The sequence below is a fragment of the Cricetulus griseus genome, chromosome 4 (assembly GCF_003668045.3).
Source record: "Cricetulus griseus strain 17A/GY chromosome 4, alternate assembly CriGri-PICRH-1.0, whole genome shotgun sequence".
Classification (NCBI taxonomy): domain Eukaryota; kingdom Metazoa; phylum Chordata; class Mammalia; order Rodentia; family Cricetidae; genus Cricetulus; species Cricetulus griseus.
In genome coordinates this window covers 56,497,064-56,523,088 of record NC_048597.1, presented here as the reverse complement: position 1 = coordinate 56,523,088, position 26,025 = coordinate 56,497,064, and the positions used below count along the sequence as shown (strand labels likewise).

Here is a 26,025-nt window from a genome sequence, read left to right as displayed (position 1 = left end):
AATCCCATGACCCAAAAGAGACACCGTAGAAGGAAACAGTTCTTGAAAGCTGCCCTCCTCTCATCCCCACACATGAGTTGTGGCATGTACACGTAAAATACTTTGAATTTTTTTTTCAAGGTAGGATTTCCCCTTGGTTTATAGACCAGGCTGGCCTCGAACTCACAGAGATCCGCCTGCCTCTGCCTCCCAAGTTCTGGGATTAAAGGTGTGTGCCACCACCACCCAGTGCAATCTATTTTAAAGAAACAAACTAAGACATGGTCTTCATGATTTTAATCCCAGCACACAGGATGGCAGAGGCAGGCAGATCTTTGAATCGAAGGGCAACCTGGTCTACCGTGCAGGTTCTGAGATGAGCCTGGCAACCTGAATTAGCCTGAGAACCCACAAAAAGTTGGGGAGAACTGAGAACCGGCACACACACACAGAAAGAAGCAGAGATGGGGTGGAGACAAACGAGCAGGCTGCACTGTCATGAAAGCTCTAGCATTCCAAGACACTCCTTGTTGATTAGTCAAAGCAAGAATGAGCCAGTGGGCTCACTGGGAGAAGTGCAAACAACCAGCTTTGTTGTAAACCACACAAGCCCGTTTTCACCCATCTTGTTTCTTTAAGTCTTAATTCCAGATGGTGGACATAGTTGGGTCTCGCTTGGCAAAAAATCTCTGAACTAACCTTCTGGACCCCATGTCCCATCTTTACCACTAGAAGACTGTATCCACACTCAACCTGTCTCTCGTATTGGCCACTTCATCCCTAAACCCTAGAAAAGTCACCGGAGCAGCCACCAACCCTAGAACCCTGCGAGACAGGCAAGAACCAAAGTTCCATGTGCATACATATTATGCTATGGCCTTGTAATTCTCACTGAACATTTCACTTTTATAGTAGTTTTTCACTTTAATCATATGGCATAAAATCAGAATCAAACATTACAGGAGTTTTTAGTGAATCAGTATAAGCCGATGAACTGTTTTCTGATGAGAAAGAAGCTACTCAACACTCCTTCCCTCAAGTCCACAGTCTGGTGAAGAGGCCCTACAGCCATGTTGTAGCCCCCATTCGGGGTTTGAAAACTAGGATAACAGGCCTAGTGAACTCTGTAGGCATCACAGATGACAACCCACAGGTGAGTGTTGTGACAGCATCATTTGTGTCTCTTGAAACCAGAGGAAAGAACAACAGGCACTTGTCACTTCTTGCCTCTCCGTTTTTCCTTCTCCTTGCCTTTGGAATCTTTGATGTCTTCTTTCTCTTTCCTGGGCATTTTGAAACTTCCAATTTCCCTCCGGACCACTGTACCTCGCCACCAGGCCTGAAGCTGCGAGAGAGAAGGGAGGCAGTTCATCTCAGTGTGCCCAACAGCACTGTGATCTTTCTACACAAGAGAGAACCAACAGTCGCTTGTGTTTAAGGAACATCTTTGAGACATGGCAGTGGCCAGGCTGCTGTCAGTAAGGATACCCTGTTGTGTCCCTGGCCGAGAATGAAAATACAGTGTGCTAGGCCAAGTTTTCCTTCAGACTTAGACCCCCACCTTCTGTGTTGTGTTTGCTCTTTTGGTAAACACCTCACACCTCCCAGCCATTGGTGGTAAAGGAAATGAATATCTGTTACCTGCACTCAGCGACCCACTGAGAAGTCTCAGTGGTTGGTGGTACAGTGTGTCACTTATCTTTAGGGAGCAGCTAAAAGTCCCCTTGGATGTCTTTGTCAGTGTGATGCAACTGTTCTGAGCAATCTAGATTATAAAATCAGACTAGCCTTGCCTTCGGAGAGCACGTGAATCCACCAGTGAGAACAAAAGCAATCTCTGCTTAGTTAGTTCTTTACTGGGAATTGAATCTTGACAAATGGAAAACATACAAGCTTGACCAACATTTCTAATTATACACCAGATTTTTCTAATGGGAGGATCAAAGATGAGTTTGGATACCTGGTCCTGAAAGTACTTTAAAATTTTCATTTTGGACTTGTGGTGTGGCTTAGTGATAAAATGCTTAAAGGCCTGGGCTTCCTAGTATCACAAAATGGAACAGAACACTGCCTTGTGTGGTAGTGCACACCTGTGATTCCAGCACTTGAGTGGTGGAGTTCGAGGCCAGCCTGAGCCACACAGGCAGAACTTGCTTCCTACTCTACATCTCAGATCCATTCCCCCAGGGCCCCTGAAGGAAGGATGCTCTTCTGGGTAGTTTTTTTGGTTGTTGTTTGCTTGCTTTTTTGTTTTTTTGGTTTTTTTTTTTTTTTTCAAATCAGCTGCTGTCTTTGCATTACAGTTTTTGCTTTAAACATATTTTACCAATGGCTGAAGAGATGACTCGGCAGTTAAAGAGCATGTACTGCTCTTGCAGATAACTTGAGTTAGTTTCCCAATACCCACAACATCTGGAGTTCACAACCATCCATAACTCCAGTTCCAAGGAACCTGATGCCTCTCTGGACCTCTGTAGGTACCTGTGCTCATGTGCACATACCCACATACAGACATACAGTCCTTTACATAATGAAAAGTAAAAGTGAATCTTAAAAAACATCTTCCAGAATCTGGACATGACTATCTCAGCTAAGCCTTGATTGCTCACATCTAAAATCCCCAGTGCTCAAGAGGCTGAGGAAGAAGAGCACTGTAGCTCGGGAGGCAGAGGCATTGGATCTCTGTGAGTTTGAGGCCAGCCTGGTCTACAGATCAAGTTCCAGGACAGTCTCCAAAACAATACAGAGAAACCCTGTTGTAGGGGAACCTGTAGCCACGCCTGCTTAGGGGCTGGCTACAGGTCTGCCTGACCATGCCTTCGAGGGCATGGTCAGGGTGATGTAGAGTGAGAGGGTCAGGGCTTCGTTTCAGTTTCATTTTCCCCTTTCGGCTTGCTGCTGCACCTGCTGGCTAGGTCGCTCTGTAAGTAAGCCTTTTCCCTATTAAATACCCTTATATTTCTACTTGGCTCCGTATTGGTAATTTCTCACCAAATCCTGTCTCGGAAAAAAAAAAAAAAAAGTGCGTGCGTGGTGCGTGCGTGCGCGTGCGTGTGTGTAGAAAGAAGTTTTAAACATGGAGGTTTTTTTGTTTTTTTTTTTTTTTTTTCCTAATTTGCATTGTCCCTTTTTACTTTTGGGGGTTTTGTTTTTTCTTTTTCTTTTTTTGTTTCTTTTTAAGCAACTTGTATTGGATGGCAGCAGATAGCCAGGGCTGATTTACAACAGGATGTGGAGGAGGGCAGGGCATTCAGAAGCATGCTGCCTATATCGGAGTCCCCTGCTCAGATTTTATGGCTGGAAGGAAACTTTGCTTCCATTGCTCATCTCCTCGCCACGGACCTGCACTGTGTCTAGCCTCCATGCCAGCCCCAGCCACCCCAGCATCCTAGCTACCTTCACGATGCTCTTCAGCTCCAGGTCATCCTGTTGCTTCTTCTTTCTCATCTTCTCCTTTTCCAGCCGGTCCTCAATAATGACCTGCTCGTACTCTCGGATCTGCACAAGTACACACAAAGCACAGTCGCTATAGCCCAGCCTGCCTTGCATGCCAGTAATCCCAGATTGCCGGGGACATAGACAGGAAGATTGCCACAAGTCCAAGGCCAGTCTACAAAGCAAGTGTATGTCTCAGAAAAAAAAAAAAAAATCGGCCCTTGTTATCATCATCAGAGAATCCCATTGGTTTACAGACACACATCTGCTTTTGGCCAAGTCTTCCCCAGTCCCTAGCTTAGCCTCCACTCATTCTCCAGGGGTCCCCCTATTACCCCTTACCGTCTTTGCAAGGTCTTGAAGGTGTGCTAGGTCAGAGGCCTTGACAGCCTTGAGAGAATTTAGCTCATTCTGTTTTGCTTCTGTGTCTTTATCAAATTTCTCCATCCAGAACTCTAGCTTCTCCTCAAGTTTCTACTTAGAAAGAACATTAAAACATGGCTCCACCAGACATAAGATAACAAGACCAGGTGTTCCAGTTACAGCAAGAACAAGCAAATTTTTCTACAGAGATCCAGTCAGAACAGACTTGGTGAGGACATGAGAGAGGGGGTGCTGACATTTTGTCTGGTTGGTGGCTACATCAAACTGCACTCCACATTTGTATACTTTTCTGTGTGTAAGCCACTCAGTTTTTAAAATAGGAGGCACACCTATGAACTAACAGCTTGTGATTCATAACTCAAGCCAGACAGAACCCCATAATAGAGGGTGGAGGTCAGTAAGGAGTCCTGTCCCAGCTAAGACACTAATGGAAAGTGGTCCCTATTGGGAGAGAAAGAGTCCATCTTTGAGGGTGTGGCCCCTGGTAGTCACCACACTCCACTAGAATGCCACACAGCCAACAGTGTATGGGCAGTAAGAATTGTGTTGATGAGTTTTTATTTAAGGATAGTTTAGGTGGGTAGGGAAGTGGGGGTTAGATCTGAGGGGGGTTGGAGAAGAAGATATGAATTTATCAACTAATCAGATGAGAAAATATATAAAATGACAACAAAAATAAGAGGAAGGGCTGGGGTACAGCTCAGGGTAACTCTTGCCTTGCACCTGCGGCCTTGGGCTGGACACCCAGCACTGCAAAACAGATGCTTGAGCTCTTCAGAAATGAATCAATGCTCAAAGCCACGGTAAAAAAAAACAAGGGGAGGTAGCAGAGGAGCAGGTAGAAATTCTGAGAGCTAAGCAATGGCATCAGCTCTCATTTTTATTAAAAACACTGAACACTGGTCAAAAGACTGAAATGTGGGCTGGGGGTATACTCAGTTGGGGTGCTGGTCTAGCATGCACAAAGCCCTGGGTTTGACAGCCAGTAACACATAAAAGTAGACATGGTTGCCCACACCAAAGTAGAAGAGGATCAGAAGTTCAAGGCCATCATTAGCTACATAGCAAGTTCTAGTCCAGCCTGGGATATATGAGACCCTGTCTGGGGGAGGGGGAGTATTGAAGATTATCAGTGAAAACAGATATGATTCTAAGATGTCAAGCCAACCTAATTTTCCAATATGATAGACGAGATTCAGTCTTGGAAAGTTACTAAGATGGACGTTGGCAAGGGAGAATGAGAGCAGGTGCTGGGAGCAGAATTCCGGCCCTCTGGAGAGCAGATGATGATGTCTGTCGCCTGTGTCATCTCTTCAGCTCCACGGCTGGCTTCCTTTACATGTCTTACACACACTGAGATTCTGATTTCTTTCTCATAGGTGTAGAATTAATCATTGTCTATATTCTGTTGTTTTTTGTTTTTATTAAAGTAAAACTTTTTATTTACCTCCCCCTTTCCAGTATCCTATCTTGAGATCAACTTTATGCAAATGGCACTGCATTAGCATACAAAATCTGGGATTACAAGTGTGCAGCACCAAGCCTGTATTTCCTGTGAGTGCTGAGGTCTAACTCAGGTCCTAATGCTTACACAGCAAGCATTTTACCTACTGAGGCAGCTCTTCAGCCCATTACAAGATTTTAAAAAGTTGCAGATTTAAAAAAAGGTGGCATCTGCCTTTAATATCAGCACTTGGGAGGCAGAGGTACTGAATCCTAGTCTACATGATGAACTGTGGGCCAACCAGACTACATAGTGAGACACTGTCCTTACATCAAAACCATTGCTTTCCTTGGAATTTTATAAGTGGAATTTTTTGTTTGAACAGTCTTACTATGGAGCCTTTTCCACCCTAGTACTTGTTATGTACACCAGGAAGGGTTTTGGTTTGTTAGATAGATAGATAGATAGATAGATAGATAGATAGATGGATAGATTTTTTTTTTTTTTTTTGCAGTTTCAAGACAGGTTTTCCTCTGTGTAACAGCCCTTGCTGTCCTGGAACTCCCTTTGTAGACCAAGCTGGCCTCAAACTCAGAGATCTGCCTGCCTGTACTTCCCAAGTACTGGGATTAAAGGTGTACACCACCTCTGCCTGGAGTGGAATTTTTAAAAAATGATCTCTTTACCTTATGGGTATGGCTGTTTTGCCTGTGTGTGTGTGTGTATGTGTGTGCGCGCGCGCTCACGTGCATGCATACCATGTACACCCAGTGCCCTTGAAGACCAGGAGAGGGCACTGAATCCCCTGGGCCTGGAATTGCAACTGTGAGCTGACATGTAGGAGCTGGGAACTGAACCCAGGTCCTCTGCAAAAGCAGTCAGTGTTCTTAACCTCTAGGACATCTCTATTTTGATTCTAGTTTAGTCAAATGTCCAGGAGACTCACCTGCTGCTCTTTCTTAAGGAACAATTCGATCTCCGTGTGAACTCGGTTCTCTTCTTCAGTTTTCATCCTCAGTTTCTGTAATGCGTCAAACACAGGCTCTCTCCTCAGCAAGGCTGAGGTCAGCAGTTCCCAGGCAACACATGCAGCAAGAACCCCAGGAATGCCAGGACTCCCCAAAGAGCTATCTAGCCATTTGTACTCCACAAACCATGCAGAGTCACAGGCTGGCTCCTCCTTAGACACACACAAGGGCCCCAGAAAATGCCGTCACAACCCTGTCATCTAAAAACAATGCTTCAAAGGGTACAAGAGTCTCATCCCAGAGAAGGAAAGTATAGAATTCAAGACAGCCCACACCTGGAATCCCAGCATTCTGGAGGCTGAGGCAGGCAGACCAATTTAAGGCCAGCCCATCACGACAGAGTGAATTTGAGACCAGCCTGAACTACAGAAACCAATGACGGAGGAGGAAGAAGAAGGATGAGGAGAAAATAACAAAACAACAAAAAATCAGGGGTTAGGGGTGGTCCAAGAGCAGCACCTGGGAAGTAAGCTTTCACAGCAGCCTTCTCCAAGTCATGGAAAGAAGCAGGAGTGGCTGGAGCAAAGGCTGCACTTCCAGAGGACCCAGCAAACATATGGTGGCTCACAACCATCTATAATGAGATCTAGTGCCCTCTTCTGGCCTGCAGGCATACATGCAGGCAGAACACTGTACACATAATAAATTTTTAAAAAGAAGCAGGAGGTATAATCATTAAAATCTCTAATCACAAATATTTAATGCCCCATTTAATCTTTTATGTTTGACCTCAAGGCTGCACTGGCCATGAAGGGAAACCTTAATCATCTTCTTCCTCTTTCACCGGCTGAGGCAGGAGAGAGCCCAGCAGTTAAAAGAGTGCACTGCTCTTGTTAGAGGACCTAAGTTTAGTTCTACCCCCCAGGTTGGATGGCTCAAAACCACCTATAACTCCAGGCCCATGGGGCCCAATGCCTCTAGCCTTCCTGGGCACTAACAAGCACACACCTATACATAATATTAAAATATGGAGCTGGAGTTACAGGAGGTTGTGAACCTCCCAACATGGGTGCTGGGGACGGAAAGCAGGACTTCTGGAAGAAATGCATGTACTCTGGTTTGTTTGTTATTCTAGACAGGGTTTCTCTGTGTAGCCCTAGAGGTCCTAGAACTCACTCTGTAGACCAGGCTGGCCTTGAACTCACAGAAGTCTGCCTGCCTCTGCCTCCCAGGTGCTGAGAGTAAAGGTGTGTGCCACCGCCCAACTAAGAAGTGCACGTACTCTTAACAGCTGATCCATCTCTCCTGCCCAAGATAAATCAATCACTTTTTTTAAAGTGACAGCTCACATGACATCAAGTCATCTACCCAGGTTTTTGTTTTGATGTTTGTTGACACTGGAAGGTGGACTCAAAACCTGGCATATGCTGTCACCAAGCTCCATCCCCAGATAGCCTAGTGTAGCACAGGTTACCTCAATCTCCTCCAGCAGGTGTTCCTCTGCTCTGCTACATTTCTTCTGGGTCTGGGAAATCTGCAGCTCAGTGTTTCTTTTCATATAAAGATTCTCCAGGTTGGTTTTGGCCTTCATCTCTTGTAACTGGTCCTTGAGGTGAGCAATGTATTCATTCCCATTCTGCAGAGATGAGACCGGATTTCTGAACTAAAATTTTATTGTGCTTCTAAGGCAACCGGCAAGTGGGGCTGGCTTTCTCCCAGCACACTGAGGGAAACTACTTAGTCATCACGATATTGTGAATGAAAATGAATCACAGAACCAGGAGACAGAGCATAAGGCTTGTCACAGATTCCAGACCAATGAGGACCACGGAGTGAGAATTTATCTCATTAAAAAGAAAAGCAATGCATGGTGGAACACATCTTTAATCCCAGCACTCTGGAGGCACAGGCGGGTAGGTTTTGTGCATTGGAGGCCAGCCTACTTACATAGCAAGTTCCAGACCAGCCAGAGCTACACATTGAGACTGTCTCAAAAGGAGGAAAGAAAATGAAGCTGCGTGTAGTGGTTCATACCTATAATCCCAGCCCTGAGAAAACAAAGGCAGAAAGTTCGGGAGTTCAACGTCATCCTCAGCTACATTCTTAGCTGCTAAAAGCCAGCCTGGACTACAGAAGACCTTGTCTCTAAAAAGGGCAGAGGGGCTGGCCATAAGGCTCAGTGGATCCCTGCCACCAAACCTTATGATCTGAGTTTGATCCCTGGGACCCACATGATAGAGAGCGAGAGAATTGACTTCCTCAAGTTGTCCTCTGACCTCCATACATTCGCTCCACACACACAATACTAAATAAATGTGAGGAGTCGAGGGACATCATCTTTGTTTGCATGTTAGTTTGTTTTTTGAGACAATTTCTCTGTGTAACATCCCTGGGCTGTCCTGTAACTCACTCTGTAGACCAGGCTGGCCTTGAATTCACAGAGAAATGCCTCTGCCTTCCAAGTGCTAGGATTAAAGCTGTGCACCACCACCTGGCATGCTTCACAATTTTAAGGTCTCAAAACTCACTAACTTTTTAAAAAAGAAAATTCTTCAGTAGCAGACACTGAGCTAGGCAGTAGTGAACAATGGAGACCTAACCAGCCATAGTCCCATAAGGGTTCCAGTTTAGTGGAAGGGTGTTGTGAAAGGAAAGTGTGTGGACTTATCTAAATTGTGTGGGTGGTGTGGGAGAAAGATAGGCTCTGGGAGACACAGTAAAGGTGACCTCCATTAACACAACATCTAAACAGAAGGTTTACATTATATCATGCAACATTATGGAACTTTTTATAAATTTTGTAAAAAAGAAGAAGCCTAAGTCATCTGGATTTAATGCTATTGCCTTAAGCTTCTGAATTATTTTCCTTCCTGCTTTACATAAACATCTTTTGCAAACACATCTCACAAAAACATTTTATCAACAGTGTGAAATACAGAGTAAAATATAAAATCTTAGCTGGCATTAGATGCTAAAATCATGACTGAAGTATTATTCCAGCAATTGAACTGAAGTTCAGGTCCATTTTCATATATTCCCACAAAGCAAAACATGCCACCCGAGGCACATCACATTCCTGCACAGACACAGCACACACTGCAGAGACACAGCACACACTGCACAGACACAGCACACACTGCACAGACGCAGCACACACTGCACAGACACAGCACACACTGCAGAGGGACAGCACACACTGCACAGACACAGCACACACTGCAGAGGGACAGCACACACTGCAGAGGGACAGCACACACTGCAGAGGGACAGCACACACTGCAGAGGGACAGCACACACTGCAGAGGGACAGCACACACTGCAGAGGGACAGCACACACTGCAGAGGGACAGCACACACTGCAGAGGGATAGCACACACTGCAGAGGGACAGGACACACTGCACAGACACAGCACACACTGCAGAGGGACAGCACACACTGCACAGACACAGCACACACTGCAGAGGGACAGCACACACTGCACAGACACAGCACACACTGCACAGACACAGCACACACTGCAGAGGGACAGCACACACTGCAGAGGGACAGCACTGCAGACAAACGACTCAGGAATTTCTTTTAAGGCCTTTCACTCAGAGATCTGCCTTCACCACAGCCTGTCATCCTGATCATCCCTGTGACCAAGGCCCTCGGCCTGATTTGGTCTATTTGTGGGGTTTGAAGGCAGACCAAACTTTCTACTCCAAGCCCCCCACTGCCTTCAGACATGGTCTTCTGGACATATTATTGAATCAGAGAAGACGATGGAGTGACAGAGCAGTCAGCCAATTACATTCATAAGGCCCTGGCGGCTGCCGTAGGATGTGAGCCGAAAGTATGTGAGCAGTAGAGGCCGTTCTCACCACTGGCCCTGGCTTGGGGAGCACGGGCCTTAAGAAATTTGAAAGCTAGACTCTGGAGAGGCTGTCACTCGTCTGGCAGATCAGGTCAACTCTTTGTTTGGATGGCAAGAGTTAAACAGGGATGCCGCTGACTGGAGTAAAGAAAGCCACACTCAAAGCATGTACTTCTGACTTGGGGGGGGGGGCACTCCTGTGATCCTGTCATGTAGGATGTGGAAGCCGGGGGATAGGAGTTCAAGGTTGTCCTTTGCCAGTGAGACAGCTCAAGCCAGCCTGAGCGACATGAGACCAAACATATTTATGCCACCACAGTTCTCTATTCAAGTAACATTTCTGTCTGACCATACTCAGCACTGAACGTGGATGTGAGGCATGGGAGACAGCCAAAACCTGACTCCAGACTCCCGAGTCTTGAGGAAATCAAGTCTTTTTAAACTATGACCGAAGTTTTCAGGAACGGAAACTTCTGTAAAGTCTATCCAATTGGGGAGAAAAAAATAAGTGCAAACTAGCTTTTATAAATCCTCACAAATAAGAAGGTGTTTTGAAAAATACAAGTGAAGAATTTACATGGGTAAAGATTCAAGACCAACATCCAAGACATTTTGTAATTAACAAATATACAACAAGTAGAGGGTCAACAATTGGTTAAGGGACTTGAAGATCATATCTTGGTGCTGGGGAGATGTCTCAGTGGGTTAAGAGTGCTTGTTCTACAAGCATGGGGACCTGAGTTCAAATCCCCATGGGCTATGGGTAAAGTTATTGTTGCCAAGCCTGACAACCTGAACTCAATCCCCAGTACTCATAATGGTGGGAGGTGTGGAATATTCCTTTCCACTGTGCAAACATAAGTCATTGTGATGGGTTTAATAAAGAAGCTGACTGGATAAGGTTAGGTGGGAGAACCAAGCTAAGAGGATGCTGGGAAGAAGGATGCAGTTTCGGGAGTCTTGAGGAGACATGGAGAGAAGCAAGATGAACCAATGAACCTGCCCTATGTACTGAGAAAAGGTAACAAGCCACATGGTAGAACGTAGGTAAGAAATATGGGCTAATTTAAGTTGTAAGAGCTACTTAGTAACAAGCCTAAGCTATCAGCCAAGCATTTATAATTAACAGTAAGTCCCTGTGTGGTTATTTGGGAACTGGCTGGCAGGACAGAGAAATCTGCCTATAGGAAGTATAAAGCCAGCTCCTGCAAGATGTCCTCTGACCTCTACACACACACACAAAACAAACAAACATAATTAAAAACATTGGGAAAGCCAGGCATTGCTGGTCATGGTGGCACATGCCTTTAATCTCAGTACAGTATTCCAGAATCAGAAGCAGATGGTTCCCTGAGAGTTCCAGGCCAGCCTGATCTACATAGAGAGTTCCAGGGCTACAAAGTAACTAAGATGTATGTCTAACATACATAACAAATAATAATAATAAACATGTTAAAGCAGCTATCGCTGTGGCTGTAACCCCAGCACTGCGTTGTGAAGAGATATCCCAGGATTGTGCTGGCAGCCAACCTAGCTGAAACGGTGAGCCCCTTGGTCAGTGAGAGAGCCTGTCTCAAGGCAATAAGGTGGTGAGTGACAGAGCAACACAGCCAGTGTCTTCCTCTGCCTTTCACATGTTCTCACAGGCACACACAGCAGCCCCCGAGTGTGCATACACCACACAAACACACACACACACACACACACGCACGCACGCACGCACGCACGCACGCACGCACGCACGCACGCACGCACGCACGCACGCACGCACGCACGCACGCACGCACGCACGCACGCACGCACACAGACACACACACGAGCACACACACAGAGGAGATAATGAACTGGTACTTTGTACATGATGGCAAGCACTTTCCCATTGAGCTACCTCCCTGGCTCCCCTTTATTTTGTTTTCCTGAAGCAGGGTCTTACACAGCCAAGGTTATACTTGCTCAAACTTGCAATTCCCCTGCCTCAGACCTGATCCCTCAGTGTAGGGATTTCAGGTTAGCAACATTATGCTTAGCTGCTATTAATCTTTTGTTTGTTTGTTTGTTTTTTGTTTTTTGTTTTTTCCCCGAGACAGGGTCTTTCTGTGGCTTTGGAGGCTGTCCTGGAACTAGCTCGTGTAGACCAGGCTGGTCTCAAACTCAGAGATCTGCCTGCCTCTGCCTCCCTAGTGCTAGGATTAAAGGCATGTGCCACCACTGCCCAGCCGCTACTAATCTTTTTTTTAATATTTATTTTAATTGTATGTGAATTGGTGTTTTGTCTGAATGTATTTATCTGTGAGGGTGCCACATGCCCTGGAACTGGAGTTATGGACAGCTGTGAGCTGCCATGTGGGTGCTGGGAATCGAACCTAGGCCCTCAGGAAGAATAGCCAGTGCTCTTAACTGCTGAGCCACCTCTCCAGGCCAACTACTAATCTTTTTTTTTTTTTAAGATTTTATTTATTTATTATGTATACAACATTCTGCTTCCATGTATATCTGCACACCAGAAGAGGGCACCAGATCTCATGACAGATGGTTGTGAGCCACCATGTGGTTGTTGGGAATTGAACCTCTGGAAGAGGAAGGAGCCAGTACTGTTAACCTCTGAGCCATCTCTCCAGCCCACTACTAATCTTTTTAAACAACCCTTCCAACACTTTCTCCTCTCTTTCTCTTGCTTTTTTGTTTTGTTTTTGTTTTTTCAAGACAGGGTTTCTCTGTGTAGCTCTGGAGCCTTTCCTGGAACTCGCTCTGTAGACCAAGCTGGATTCGAACTCACAGAGCTCTGCCTGCCTCTGCCTCCTGAGTTCTGGGAATAAAGGCTTGTTGCCACCACCACCCAGCCTCCCCTCCTCTCATTTTGCTATTTGGCCTGAACCAACTTCAGCTTCACAATCCTCTTTCCTCTGTGTACTGGAGTTCTAGGCATGCATTTTCATGCTTTGGCCATTTCAAAAACTATTTTAGGTCTGGAAAGGTGGCTCAGCAGTTAACAGCACTGGGTGTTCTTCCAGAGGACCCAGGTTGCATTCCCAGTACCCACAAGCAGCTCACAATATCTGTAACTCCAGTTCCAGGGGATCTGATGCCATCTTTTGTGAGTTCCAGGACAACCAGGGCTACACAGAGAAACCCTGTCTCAAAAAACAGAAAATATATATATAATTAATTAATGAAATAAAATCAGTAGATACCCTAGCAGAAGCAGAGACCTTTCCTAGCTAACTCCTCTGTGGAAGATTACTTCCACATAATAAAATCAGTAGACACCCTAGCAGAAGCAGAGGCCTTTCCTAGCTAACTCCTCTGTGGAAGAGTACTTGCACACAGTGGTCTTAGCGCAGTAGCTTTGGTGTCACCCTCACCGGTAAGTCTTACCTGTACTTGCACTTGGCGCTCCTTCTTGACATCAATTAACTGTCTTTGAAGAAATTTGATCTGTCTTCTTCCTTTTTCCTCCCTAAAAGAAGTAAGAATGTTAAGAACAGGGCTTCTCAAATGTTAGGATCATCTGGACATTAAAAATCAGGCTCTTGTCTGGTGGTGGAGGCCTTTTTTTTCTGTCAGATATGCTAAGTAAGTGCTCTACCACCAAGCCATCCTAGTCCTGTGTTGAGTACCTTTGGACCATGCTGAACATTTCTGGGAAGGACAATATATCACGGTGTGCACCTGGCTTTATACTGATTGTTGTGTTGCTTGTTCGATCCAGTGCTGTGGATCGAACTCAGAGCCTATGTATTTACAGAAGTGCTCCCTGACAGCTATACCACATTTAGAACACTGACCAGGTTTCAGTCTGCTCTGCCTTGAGCAGAGGAGCAGTATCTTTACCGTTATTGCAGTACAAGAGATTGACCCAGGGGCTCTGCGTACCAGGCACTCTCCCACTTAACTTAGCCATGCTGGCCTCTAATTTGCAATCCCTCTCCCTCAGTTTCTAGAGCATACGAGATTATAAGCCTGTACCACATACCTAGCAACAGTATCTTTAATATAGTGTGAATTTAACTAAGTCTCCCAAATCTGAACGATTGCTCCCCCTAGGTTAGGAATATGCAGGAGCTCAGAACACAATGGTCAGTCTTCCAGTGGTAACTAGAAAGTACATGTTTGATGCTTGAGAAATCAAGGACTTCTGGAGTTTTATACCACATTACAATACTGCAAAGCAGGGCCTGGAGAGGTGGCTCAGTGGGTAAAGGGCTGGCTATGAAGTGTGGTCCTGAGTTTGGAGACCCAGAACCCACACAAAGCCAGGTGCAGGAGCATCCAGCTGTAACCCACTGTAGGGTAATTCAGCCCTCCAAATGCAGAGACAGGATATCCCTGGAGCAAGCTGGGTAGCCAGACTAGCTGTATAGGTGAGTTCTGGGTTCTGTTGAGAGATTCTTCCTCAAACAATAAGGTGGGAAACACTCAAAAAATACTCCAATGTCAACCTCAGGCCTACACACACACATATATGTACCCAACATATGTACATGCGTCCCCACACAAGCAAACATGCATACACACACATGCACACCACATACACATGCATGTGAGAAAGGAGATACTGCAAAGTAGACCAGGATATTTGGCACAGGTCTGTAGTCCCAGCAACTTTGAGGCAGGAGGAACTCCTAGGGTCTAAGCACTTGCCTAAGTAGCATGGCGAGAGAACATCTAAAGAGAAACTCAGACACATCCATCACCACCCTGACCTTGTGATGGCTTCATGGAAATTCATTCTATTATCTCTTTCTCTGCCCAAGGCTTCCAGGAGACTCTTGAATGAGCCAAAGTCTTGCATCTCCTTCATGGCAGTTGCAATCACATCACTGAAATATTGCCTGCAAAGGGGAACAAACAAGCTCATGAGACACACTGCCCCAGCTTCAAGAAGGGTTACAGAAGCCACACCAGTTAAAAGCTGGAAGGGGATGGACAAGTTGACCCACACCTATAATCCCAGCTTTGGAAGTCGGAAGGGCTGCAACAGTTCAAGGCCACCCTGGACTACATAGCAGCTTCGGGGCCAGCTTAGGCTACAGAGATGTTGTCCCATAAAAAGAGACAGGGGCTGGGGAGATGGCTCAATAGATAAAGTGCTTGCTATGCAAGTGATGAGACCAAAGTTCAGATCCCTGAAACCTGTGTAAATGCAGACGGGTGTGGGAGCCTGCCTGCAATCCAAGTGCTTGGAAGAAAGGAGGCAGGGGACCCTCTGGAGCAAGCTGGCTAACTAAACAGAGTTCTAGGATTGACTGAAAGACTGCCTCGATGAATAAGGTAGAAAAGTGTATGATGAGCCGGGCATTGGTGGCGCACGCCTTTAATCCCAGCACTCGGGAGGCAGAGGCAAGCAGATCTCTGTGAGTTCAAGGCCAGCCTGGTCTCCAGAGCAATTGCCAGGATAGGCTCCAAAGCTACACAGAGAAACCCTGTCTCAAAAAAACAAACAAAAAAAAAAAAAAAAGAAAGAAAGAAGAAAAGTGTATGATGTTGGCTCCTCAACATTAATCTCAGGCCTCTAGATGTACACACACACATATGTGCACATGTACCCACACATGTCCACACATACAAAAGATGCTTATGTATGTGCACATCACACATCAAAAAAGAAAAGAAAACATATGAAGTTGACACATCTCTGCCACACTGTCTTCCAGCTCTTTCTGTTTGTGTTGCTTCTTGTTGCAGAGGGCAGCTGTTAATGCTGAGATGTGTGGCTGCTGGGTTATCTCCACCATTCCTCCCAAGCTCAGGGGACATCTCAGAAGAGGAGGGTGGAAGGAGAGTGAGACAAGAGTCGGGTTCAGGGTTGTGGAATGTGGTCCTCCGGCCATGACAGGCCAAGAAGAAGAAAACCAGAGGCTGGAGAAGCACTGGCTGCTTTTGCAGGGGACCCAGGTTTGGTTCCCAGCATCCACATGGCAGCTCAAAACCGGGCACAAGGCACACACATAGTTCACATACATATATGCAGGCAAAACTCATACACTCATACACACACACACACACACACACACACACACACCAATTAAACCTAATTTTTTAATTTGTTTTGATACAGAGTTGGAAAAATTATATTTATCATTTTGTACTTATCAATAATAATTCATACAAAAAAGAGTTAACAGCTCTATTAAGAAGAGAGTTTCTGCCAGACAGTGATGGCACACACCTTTAATCCAGCACTTAGGAAGCAGAAACAGGCAGATAGATAGATCTCTGTGAGTTCAAAGCCAGCCTGGTCTCCAGAGCGAGTTCCAGGACCGCCTGAGCTACAAAGAGAAACCCTGTCTGGAAAAAAAAAAAAAGAAGGAGAAGGAAGGAAGGAAGGAGGAGGAGGAGGAGGAAGAGGAGGAGGAGGAGAAGGAAGAAGAAGAAAAAGGAAGAAGAAGAAGAAGAAGAAAGAAAGAAAGAAAGAAAGAAAGTTACAAACTAAAATAGGATGTGGTGGTGCAGATCTGTAAGCCCAGAACTCAGTAGAAAGCAAGAGGCCCAGAAATTTTAGGCCTGCCTGGTTTACACAGTGAGTTCAGACCACTTGGGACTAGAGACTGAAAAAGAAAGAACGCGAAGCAAGAAAAGAAAGAAGAGAGGTAGGGAGAGAGGGAGAATGGGAGAAAAAGAAAAAGAAAAGGGGGAAGAAAGAGGTAGGGAGAGTAAGAGGAAAGGGAGAACAAAAGCTCGTTAACTTGTTCAAGATAATACAGCACCATGGGTTATTTGGGGGGGGGGCTGCTTGTTTGTTTTGCTTTTTTTTTATTTGTTTTTGGGGGGTTTTTTGTTTTGTTTTGGTTTTGGTTTTTCCAGACAGGGTTTCTCTGTGGCTTTGGAGGCTGTCCTGGAACTAGCTCTTGTAGACCAGGCTGTTCTTGAACTCACAGAGATCTGCCTGCCTCTGCCTCCCGAGTGCTGGAACTAAAGGCATGCGCCACCACCAGCCAGCTTGTTTTGGGTTTTTGTTTTTTTGTTTTGTTTTGATTTTTTTCAAGGCAGGGTTTCTCAGTAACTATGGAGCCAGTCCTGGAACTCACTTTGTAGACCAGGCTGGCCTCGAACTCACAGAGATCCACCTGCCTCTGCCTCCAGAGTGTTGGGATCAAAGTCATGTGCCATCACTGCCCAGCTTGTTTTAGTTTATCAAGGCAGGGTTTCTCTGTGTAGCCCTGGTTGTCCTGGAACTTGCTCTGTAGACCAGGCTGGCCATGTTTTAAACTGTGCCACTCCACTTTTGGGACCTTCACAGAAGCAGGTGTCCTCTTTCACACCTGCTGGCTGGTATGATTACCTTCCCTTCTTCTTACCTATCATTCTGAATTTTCTTCAGTGTCTCCAGGTTTATGATGGTCTGCCTGGTAGGCTTCTTTAAGATTAAGTCCTGGCCTCGTTGTTTCATTTCTGACAAAGGAAGAGATAATTTCCTTGTACTTGAGACCGCAGATGGTTTTTCGTGGCTTGCTTTCTGAAAATAAATGGTGTTAAAGATACTGTTTTAGGGGTTAAGAGTACTTATTCTTGCAGAAGACCCATGTGGGGGCTCACAACCATCTGTAACTCCAGTTCCAGGGGACCCACACACCCTCTTCAGACCTCGGTGGGTGTGCATGGTGCACAGACATAGACTCAAACAAAACATTCGTACACATACAAACTAAATAAATCTTAAAAAGAAAGTCTTTAGAGATAATTGTTTTAAAGAGACAACACTTTAAGAGGACTGCTGTGTATTTTTCAACCTTTTTCTCCACTTACATTCCATACTCCAAGAAAACAGACCTTTCTTCAGCCCCATCAAAACATATATCCCACTGTTTCTTGTCTTCCTGCCTCCACACATTCTGTCATCCCCTAACTTAATGCCTGGTGAACTATAAGACAAAGAGCAAAGGTGAAGCTTGGGGCTGAGGGGGTAGGCCCATGATAGAATACATCCTTAACATGTGGAAGGCCCTGGACCCAACCCCAGCATCACAAAGGGTAAAAGAGCAAGAGTCTGATGGTTCTGGCTTGCGATCCTGGCACCTGGGAGGTGGAGGGCAGAAGTCAGGATTTCTGGGTCACCTGGCAGGATATTAAGTTTCAGGCCAGCTTTGGCTAAGGTTGACCCTGCTCAAAACTACAAAGCAACAATCCAAAAATGAACAGTAAAATAACAAATCAACAAAAACCCACAGTGATCTGTAAATTTGCCATATTGTAAGTATAAAATAGCAAGATGAGATCTTGGTTTTTATGAGAGGAGAGACAGTGTCTTAGAGGCATCAGTCCACTTCACACCATTTAATTTATTTATTTATTTATTTATTTATTTATTTATTTATTTACTTTTTTCTTTCTGTATTGGGGATGGAACACCCAGGCTTTGTGCCTGGGCATGTCAGATTCTGAGCTAATCCCTATATCTTCATTTTCTTTCATCTCAAATTCTCCATGGAATAAGGTTGGTAATAAACATGATCATCCCGGGGCTGGAGTTCCTGAGTTCAATTCCCGGCAACCACATGGTGGCTCACAACCAACTGTAATGAGATCTTGTGCCCTCTGCTGGCGTGTAGGGACACATGCAGGCAAAACACAATATACACAGACAGCGTAGTGGCATGGACCTGTGGTCATGGGTAAGGAAGGCTGAGTGGAGTCACGAGAGAACTCACTGGGCAACACAGTGAGACAGACAACAAAACAATATAAAACTATACAATATAAACAAATATAAAACAATATAAAACTACAATAATACAAATACAAATAATACAAATACAAATAATAATACAATAATACAAATACAAATAATACTACAATAATACAAAACAATATAAAACTATACAAAATAAAAGGAGAATTGTACTAAAAAGTGAAAATTGGTACCAAATTTAGTAATGTATTTCAGATCCTGAGGGCTATATAAGAAAAGCCAAAATATTTTTCAGACCTAAATTCAAGTACTGAGGAACCACAAGACATCATTTGTCTCCCAATTGATTCTTAACCTGTGGCTAAATGCTTGGGCTACTGACAGTAACGACACTTTTGGACTGTAAAGCCAGCTTCAGTGTCTCAATCCTGGCTCTGTTTTTTACTAAAATTTATCTGTTTTTTATCTAAAATTTCTGTGCTGCTGTTTTCTCATTGGCAAAATAAACAGCTAATGTTTTAGAAACTATACAAGGAGGGGGAATGGAAATGTAGGAGAAAATGTGGTAATATTCTTTGTCTACTGACCCTACTCTCTTGTCCCCAGACCTCAAACTCCCTTCTCCCTCATTGTGGTCCCCTCTACTCTCCTGTCCTGGGTGAGCGTATATATAAGTTCAGATCTCACCTATGAGAGAATACACACACACACACACACACACACACACAATTCAAAATAAAAGTGAATTGTTTTAAGGGGAAAAAATCACAAGAAGGGCTCCTATTATGCCAGAAAATCTTGTATGTGAAATATCACTATCATAGCTGGGCGTTGGTGGCGCACGCCTTTAATCCCAGCACTCGGGAGGCAGAGGCAGGAGGATCTCTGAGTTCCAGGCCAGCCTGGTCTCCAGAGCAACTGCCAGGATAGGCTCCAAAGCTACACAGAGAAACCCTGTCTCAAACCAAAATATATATATATATATATATATATATATATATATATATATATATGTCTGTAAATGATAATTAGAGGTAAATTTAGTCTCCTTCTATTAGGATGAACGTCTCTGTTAGACATGGAAAACAATGTACTCTCTCTCCAACATAGTGGATTTTACTGGTCACAAGATCATAAATAATATACTCTGTACAAATTATATTTTTAATTAATTATTTTTTAAATAGGCTCTCTCTGTATATCTCTGGCTGACCTGGAACTTGCTCTGTAGACCAGGCCATTCTCAAACGCAGAGATCCACCCACCTCTGCCTTCCAAGTGCTGGGATTAAAGGCATGCACCACCACTACCTGGCAAAAATGTGTTTTTAAATTACATTTATAGGATTGGAGAGATGGCTCAGAGATTAAGAGCATTTGCTGTTCTAGTAGAGAACCCAGCACCCACATTTCATCTTGCAACCATCTGTAACTCCAGATCTAAAGGATCCATAGCCCTCTTCTGGCTTCCTTGGGCACCAGGCATGTATATGGTGAACATCCATACATTCAGATAAAACACCCATACACATAAAGAAACTTTCTATGTAGAGCAGGAAGTTACTGGCCTCAAATTCCCTGCAATTTTCTCATCTCTTCATCGCCAGTGCTGAGATTACAGATATGAGCTCAGTGGGGCCTGGAAGTCCACATCACCATTGAAAATATAACTGTGCCCAGATATTTGCAAATGTGCCCAGATATTTGCAAAAGCAGAATGTGACATATTCAGAAACAACAACAGAGTTGTTTTTGATTAAAGAAATGTTGACAGGGTCCAGATGCATTTCCTCCCCGCTTAGTGTCCACTTGGCTTTTAGCAACCAAGAAATACAAGATAGGTGGGACATTTGATCTCTGCAAACTGTGATCTCAGTATATGCACGACATCCAGAGGATAGGTTTCTCAGCACCCCTGGATACTCAAGCTCCTTAAATAAAGCTGGTGCAATATTAGCATACAATCTAGGCAAATGTGCTCTATGTTTTAAATAGGCTCTAGATTTCCTATAACGGTGAATGCAATGTACAATAGCTATTATATTGAATTGTTTAGGAATAGTGATGGGGATGGGGGGAGGGGAGTCTAACATATCCAGTAAAGACCAAACTTTTTCCAAATATTTTTTTTTGTCAGAGATTGGCTGCTGTCTGCTGTATTTACACAGACTTAGCTTTGGGCCTTATGGACTAATGCCAATATATTGCAAAAGCAAACTGTGCTTCCTGAGCTATATGCCACTTGTTCCATTTTGAGCGTGGACCTCAAATAACTGTGATATGGCCTTTTATCCAATGTAAAGGTGTTGCTTCCCAAGCTAAGTCTAATGACACGAGTAGCACAGATACTGTAGAGGTCAAAAGGGAAGAGAAGATGGGATGGAAGGAGGCAAGGGTGCTGACCTGGGAGATGCTCTGCTTTCTTTCATATGGGACGGGAATGATGTAGCCTAGAATAGAAAGCTGGTCGATGACGTCCTCCATAATGGTAGAGACCCTCAGCACATCTAGAAGGGACAGGTAATCTATGACTTCTGGGGCGGTTTCTTCCTCCTCTTCTTCTTCTAGTTCTTCTTCTAAAGATCCAGGAGGTTCTCCTGTCACCACCATGGTCACCTCAGAATGCAAAGCTTCTGAAGATGAGTCCAAGGCTTCCAAGTGGTCCCTAAGGCCAGGAGAATAGAAAGATTAAGTCAGTGACTAAAGAGGAAATATTACTTACCCTCAAAATTACCGGTAGCATGTAAATTGACTCCTGTGAGGTTCACATTTTCATATAACATAACCTATTGAAAAACAAAGGCAGGCATTTGTGGGGGATTCTGCCAAAGACCCTCCAGTAGGACCAGCTGAAGACAATGTCCTGCCCAGTAAAGCTGTGCCGTCTATGCTTTCTGGCTACGATAATGCAAATTGAAATTGAGCCACAATTAACTTGATCTGAAAGCAGCATGTTTGGATGCTAATCAAAAGTGCCTCCTGGTTACTGAAAGACAGGCAACGGTAGCCAGCCACCAAGGTGGCCCCAATAACTCTTTCTGGTGTTTATGCCCATGTGTGATTTTCCCTACAGTGAGAGAGAGTGTGTTTTCCACAGCAAGTAGTAAATAACATGACAGCTTTGATCTCACTCCAAAGCTCACTCCCAGGGGAGCAGTGTGTCTTGTCTGCCCCTGGTCAACTTCAACCTCCTGGTTAATATTGTCAACTTGACTGGATCTAGACTCACCAGATAAACCTCCAGGCATTGTTGTGGAGGATTTTCTAGTACAGGGTTACTTGAGATGAGAAGACTCACCGTAAATGGACTGAATATGGGCTGGAGAGATTTGCTCAGAGGTTAAGAGCACTGACTGCTCTTGCAGAGGTCCTGGGTTCAATTCCCAGCACCCACATGGCAGCTCACAACCATCTGTAATTACAGTTCCAGAGGACCCAAGATCCATGGCACAACATCAATACACATAAAAATAAATGTTTTTTTTTTTTAAACTGGACTCAATAAAAAAAGGTGAAATCCAGCTGAGCCTCAGCACCCATCTCGCTCTCTGCCTCTTTCTCTCTGCCTCTCTCTCCCTCTGTCTCTCCCTCCCTCCCTCTCTCTCCCTGTCTCTCTCTCCATCTCTCTTTCCCCCTCTGAGTCTTTCTGCGTCTGTCTCTCTATCTCCCTCTCTCCTCTCCCCCCACTCTCCCACCTCTATCTCTCTGTCTGCCTCCTGACTGTGGATGTCATGTGACCAGTCCTTTCTGCTCCTGATGCCATGCCTTCCCCTCCATAACAGACTCTCCCGGAAAGTGTAAGCCAAAACAAAGCTTTTCACTTCTTCCTTTAAACTGCTTCTTGCCCGGTATTTTGTTACAGCAATGAGAGAACTAACCAGCACAGACCCCAAACCAGGGCCATTTGTTAAGTTGTTCCTGAACTCCCAATCCACAGGAACTCTGAGATGGTAGAACTTTATAGTTTAGTTCATTAAAAATTTTTTTGGGGAGGTTTGTACCAGGCTTTTTCTTTTGGGCCACTAACCAGCTCCCAAATCATGACACAGAGACTTATTAGTTATGAATGCTCAGCCTAGCTTAGGCTCATTTCTGGCTAGCTTTTTAAACTTAATCTGTTTCTCTTCATCTATATTTTGTCTTGAGGATTTCTACCTTTCTTTCTTCTGTATATCTTTCACTCTTTCTCCTGTCTGACTGGCAGCTGCCCGGCTTCTGGCCCTGAGAGTGGCCCTCTCTTTCTCCCTTTTTCTCTCTGTTCTTCTCTTGCTCTTCTCTCTCAAGCCTAGATATCCCCCTATTTATTCTCTGTACCTGGCATCCCCGCCTCTCCTTTCTCTGCCTAGCTATTGACCATTCAGCTCTTTATTAGACCAGTCAGGTGCCTTAGGCAGGCAAGGGGAAACAAATGCAACACATCTCTACATAGTTAAACAAATGCAGCATAAACAAAAGTAACACACCTTTGCACAGTTAAAGGAATATTCCATAGCAAAACCAAATGTGACACATCTTTGCCTAGTTAAAGTAATATTCACAACAGTGGTTTGTTACACAGTAACAGATAAATAATCCACAGAATTTAATTTTTACACATAATGTCATACTATATGTACAAACTGGAATTTGAACGTACCCGTCCATTTTTCCTGAGTTACTTCTGTTGTCCTCTGGGGTAGATTTATAATTTCACAAGAATGCAGTAAGCTTAAATGGGAAAGAAATGCCATTAGTTCAAGAGAATGCTGAATCCTGTTTTTTTTTTTATTTATTTTTTATTCCCGTGCTCTTTCACTAGGAGAAAAAAAAAATGCAGAATTACAAGAGCTATGGTTTGTCTCCTTCTCCTTAGTGGAGCAGACTCATGTGGTGAGGCTTATTTAGTGGTTGGCTTTATTACTGGTCTACCAAACAGAAGATACATGCAACGCAGCCTTTTGCCTCTTCTTAAGGTAATTTAAGTACAATTTTAGTATGTTTCATTGTATCCTGATTTTGAATTGGTAATCACTATAGAACAGATTTAGTTATTATTTTTCTATTATTCTCTCCTCTATATTGAATTAAATGAATCTACCCTGTTCTGTCAGATTATAGAATTTATTGTACCTTGACTTAGAACAATTGAGATCACATTTAGAAATACTATATTATTTATTTATTTTTTAAGACTGTATTTTTTTAAGCCAGGCGTTGGTGGCATACGCCTTTAATCCCAGCACTCACGAGGCAGAGGCAGGCGGTTATCTGTGAGTTCGAGACCAGCCTGGTCTACAAGAGCTAGTTCCAGGACATCCTCCAAAGCCACAGGGAAACCTTGTCTGGAAAAACCAAAAAAAAAAAAATGACTATTTTTTAAAAATTAATTAATTTTTTATGTGCATTGGTGTTTTGCCTGCATGTGTGTCTGTGTGAGGATGCCAGACCCCCTGGAACCAGAGTTATAGATAGTTGTGAGCTGCCATATGGGTGCTAGGAATTGAACCTAAGTCTTCTGGAAGGGCAGTCAGTGCTCTTAATTGCTGAGCCATCATCTCTCCAGCCCCAGAAAAACTATATTAACCCTGGAAATCAGTTTAATAAGTTATTATCCTTCAGAGCTGGGCATGGTGGCAAAAATCTGTAATCCCAGTACTTGGAAAGGGGAGGGTGAAGAATCAGGAGTTCAAGGCCATCCTTGGGTTAACATAGGGAGTTTGGTAAGCTATGTGAGACCTTGTCTTTGTTGCTAATGTTTATTTTTTTTACTTATGTGTGTGTGCCTGTTTGGCCCTATGTTCACCCCATGGACATACAGAAGACCAGAAGATTCCCTAAAATTGAAATTATAGGTCATTGTGAGCCATGTGATGTAGATACAAGATCTCTGTAAAAGCAATATGTGCTCTTAACCATTGAGCCATCTCTCCAGCCTAGTTGCTCTTTAAAATGGTCTAGAAGAGGTAATTCCAGGACAGCCTTCAAAGCCACAGAAAAAGCCTGTCTCGAAAAAAACAAAACAAAACAAATTGCATATGAATCTAGTTCTAGATCTGAGGCTCTCCTCTGACCCCTGAAAACACCCACATACATGTGACATACATATGTGTACATAAACAGTGTTTTGGTTTTCAAGACAGGGTTTCTCTGTGTAGCCCTGGTTGTCCTGGAATTTTCTCTGTAGACCAGGCCGGCCTTGAATTCACAGAGATCTACCTCACGAGTGTTGGGATTAAAGGAAGGCTGGTGCCACCACCACCGGGCTTCATAAACAATTTTTGTTGGTTGGTTGGTTGGTTGGTTTAAGGAAGTTATCACCTTTTAACATACCATATGCTCTATCTGATTGTTGTCTTGTGATTTTTTTCTGGGGGGGGGCGGGCATGAGTGAGTGAAGGGTCCTACTCTGTAGCCCAGGATATCCTTGTACACATTATGTCCCTCTGACTGGCCTGAAAACATAAAGCAATCTTCATACTTCAGTCTTACAGACACAAGAGCCAAAGTGCCCAGCCTGCTCCTCCATGCAGGCTGCAAGAGGGGGAAGTTTTTGCTGTTTACTGCAGTGCCCTCAAGACTACACCATTCTCTGTAGTGGCAGTCATGCAGTACTTGCTGAATAAATGAACGAATCCATCAGTCAGCGCAGAAGAATGTGAATCTGAGTCTACTAAATTCATCCTCACCTGACAAGTAAAACAACGGAGGAATGAATATATCTATCTCTCACCTTCCCCACTCCCTCTCCCCCTTTTTAGAGGGGTCTCCTAGCTCAGGCTGACTAGCAGTCCCTGTGTAGCCTTCGAACTATTCTCCTGGTTGCGCACCCACAATACTGGGATTACAAACAAGCACCGCGACCCGCGGTTTGCCTCGTATGTTGCCCTAGTTTAACATGGGTCCTTGCTATCTAACTCAGTCCGGCCTCGAATTTGTGACGCGATACCTCAGGCTCCGGAATGAGTGCTGAGATTAACAGGCAGGAGTCACCACGCCCTGTTTGTTTTCGTGAAAGATAAAGGCTTAGATAAGAGAAAAGACGAGAGCTTCCCCTGCCTTCGTGCTCCAGGTTTTTCTGTCCTCCATTCAAGGAAGAGGGAAAAAAAACCCTCCTTTTCCTCACCTTTCCACCAGCCCGGCAGGAGGCGGGACCCAAACTAAGGCGTAGCTATGGCAACGCGCAGGCTTCTTTTTTTTTTTCCGTTAGGACCTTTGCCTTTTTCTTAGTCGACTACAATTTTGCCTTTTTTTCCCCCCCGAAGTACTACGTGTCGCCGCTTAGAAAGTTGAAAGAACAGGAAAAGAAAGTAAAGTTCCTGAGCGCGGCTTGTCCGAGTCGAGCCTCTCTCCC

At 44.4% G+C, this 26,025-nt stretch overlaps 1 protein-coding gene across 3 annotated transcripts; it reads right to left on the bottom strand.

Annotated features, from left to right (window-relative positions):
• Nucleotides 1–864: 864 nt before the first annotated feature.
• Nucleotides 865–26,023, bottom strand: Iqcg (IQ motif containing G). Of its 3 annotated transcripts, none has more exons than XM_027412811.2 (11): nucleotides 25,798–26,023; nucleotides 23,332–23,402; nucleotides 21,099–21,360; nucleotides 17,366–17,523; nucleotides 14,771–14,899; nucleotides 13,443–13,524; nucleotides 7,685–7,846; nucleotides 6,189–6,263; nucleotides 3,757–3,888; nucleotides 3,376–3,477; nucleotides 865–1,324 (listed from the first exon to the last, which is right to left on the bottom strand). In XM_027412811.2, exons 2-11 carry the CDS (start codon nucleotides 23,337–23,339, stop codon nucleotides 1,196–1,198), a joined length of 1,239 nt encoding a protein of 412 aa, XP_027268612.1. In that variant the 5' UTR covers nucleotides 23,340–23,402; nucleotides 25,798–26,023; the 3' UTR covers nucleotides 865–1,195. The 3 variants fall into 3 exon arrangements, with proteins under 3 accessions (XP_027268612.1, XP_027268613.1, XP_027268614.1); XM_027412812.2 differs by lacking the exon at nucleotides 25,798–26,023 and adding an exon at nucleotides 25,621–25,770; XM_027412813.2 differs by lacking the exon at nucleotides 3,757–3,888.
• Nucleotides 26,024–26,025: the final 2 nt, after the last annotated feature.

Excerpts from the sequence above, each read along its gene's own strand:
- Iqcg (XM_027412811.2), bottom strand. Across the intron at positions 14,900-17,365 it reads AAGAAAATTCAGAATGATAG|GCAATATTTCAGTGATGTGA; the intron begins GTAAGAAGAAGG and ends TCCCCTTTGCAG. Across the intron at positions 6,264-7,684 it reads ACCTGCTGGAGGAGATTGAG|AAACTGAGGATGAAAACTGA; the intron begins GTAACCTGTGCT and ends GACGCATTACAG.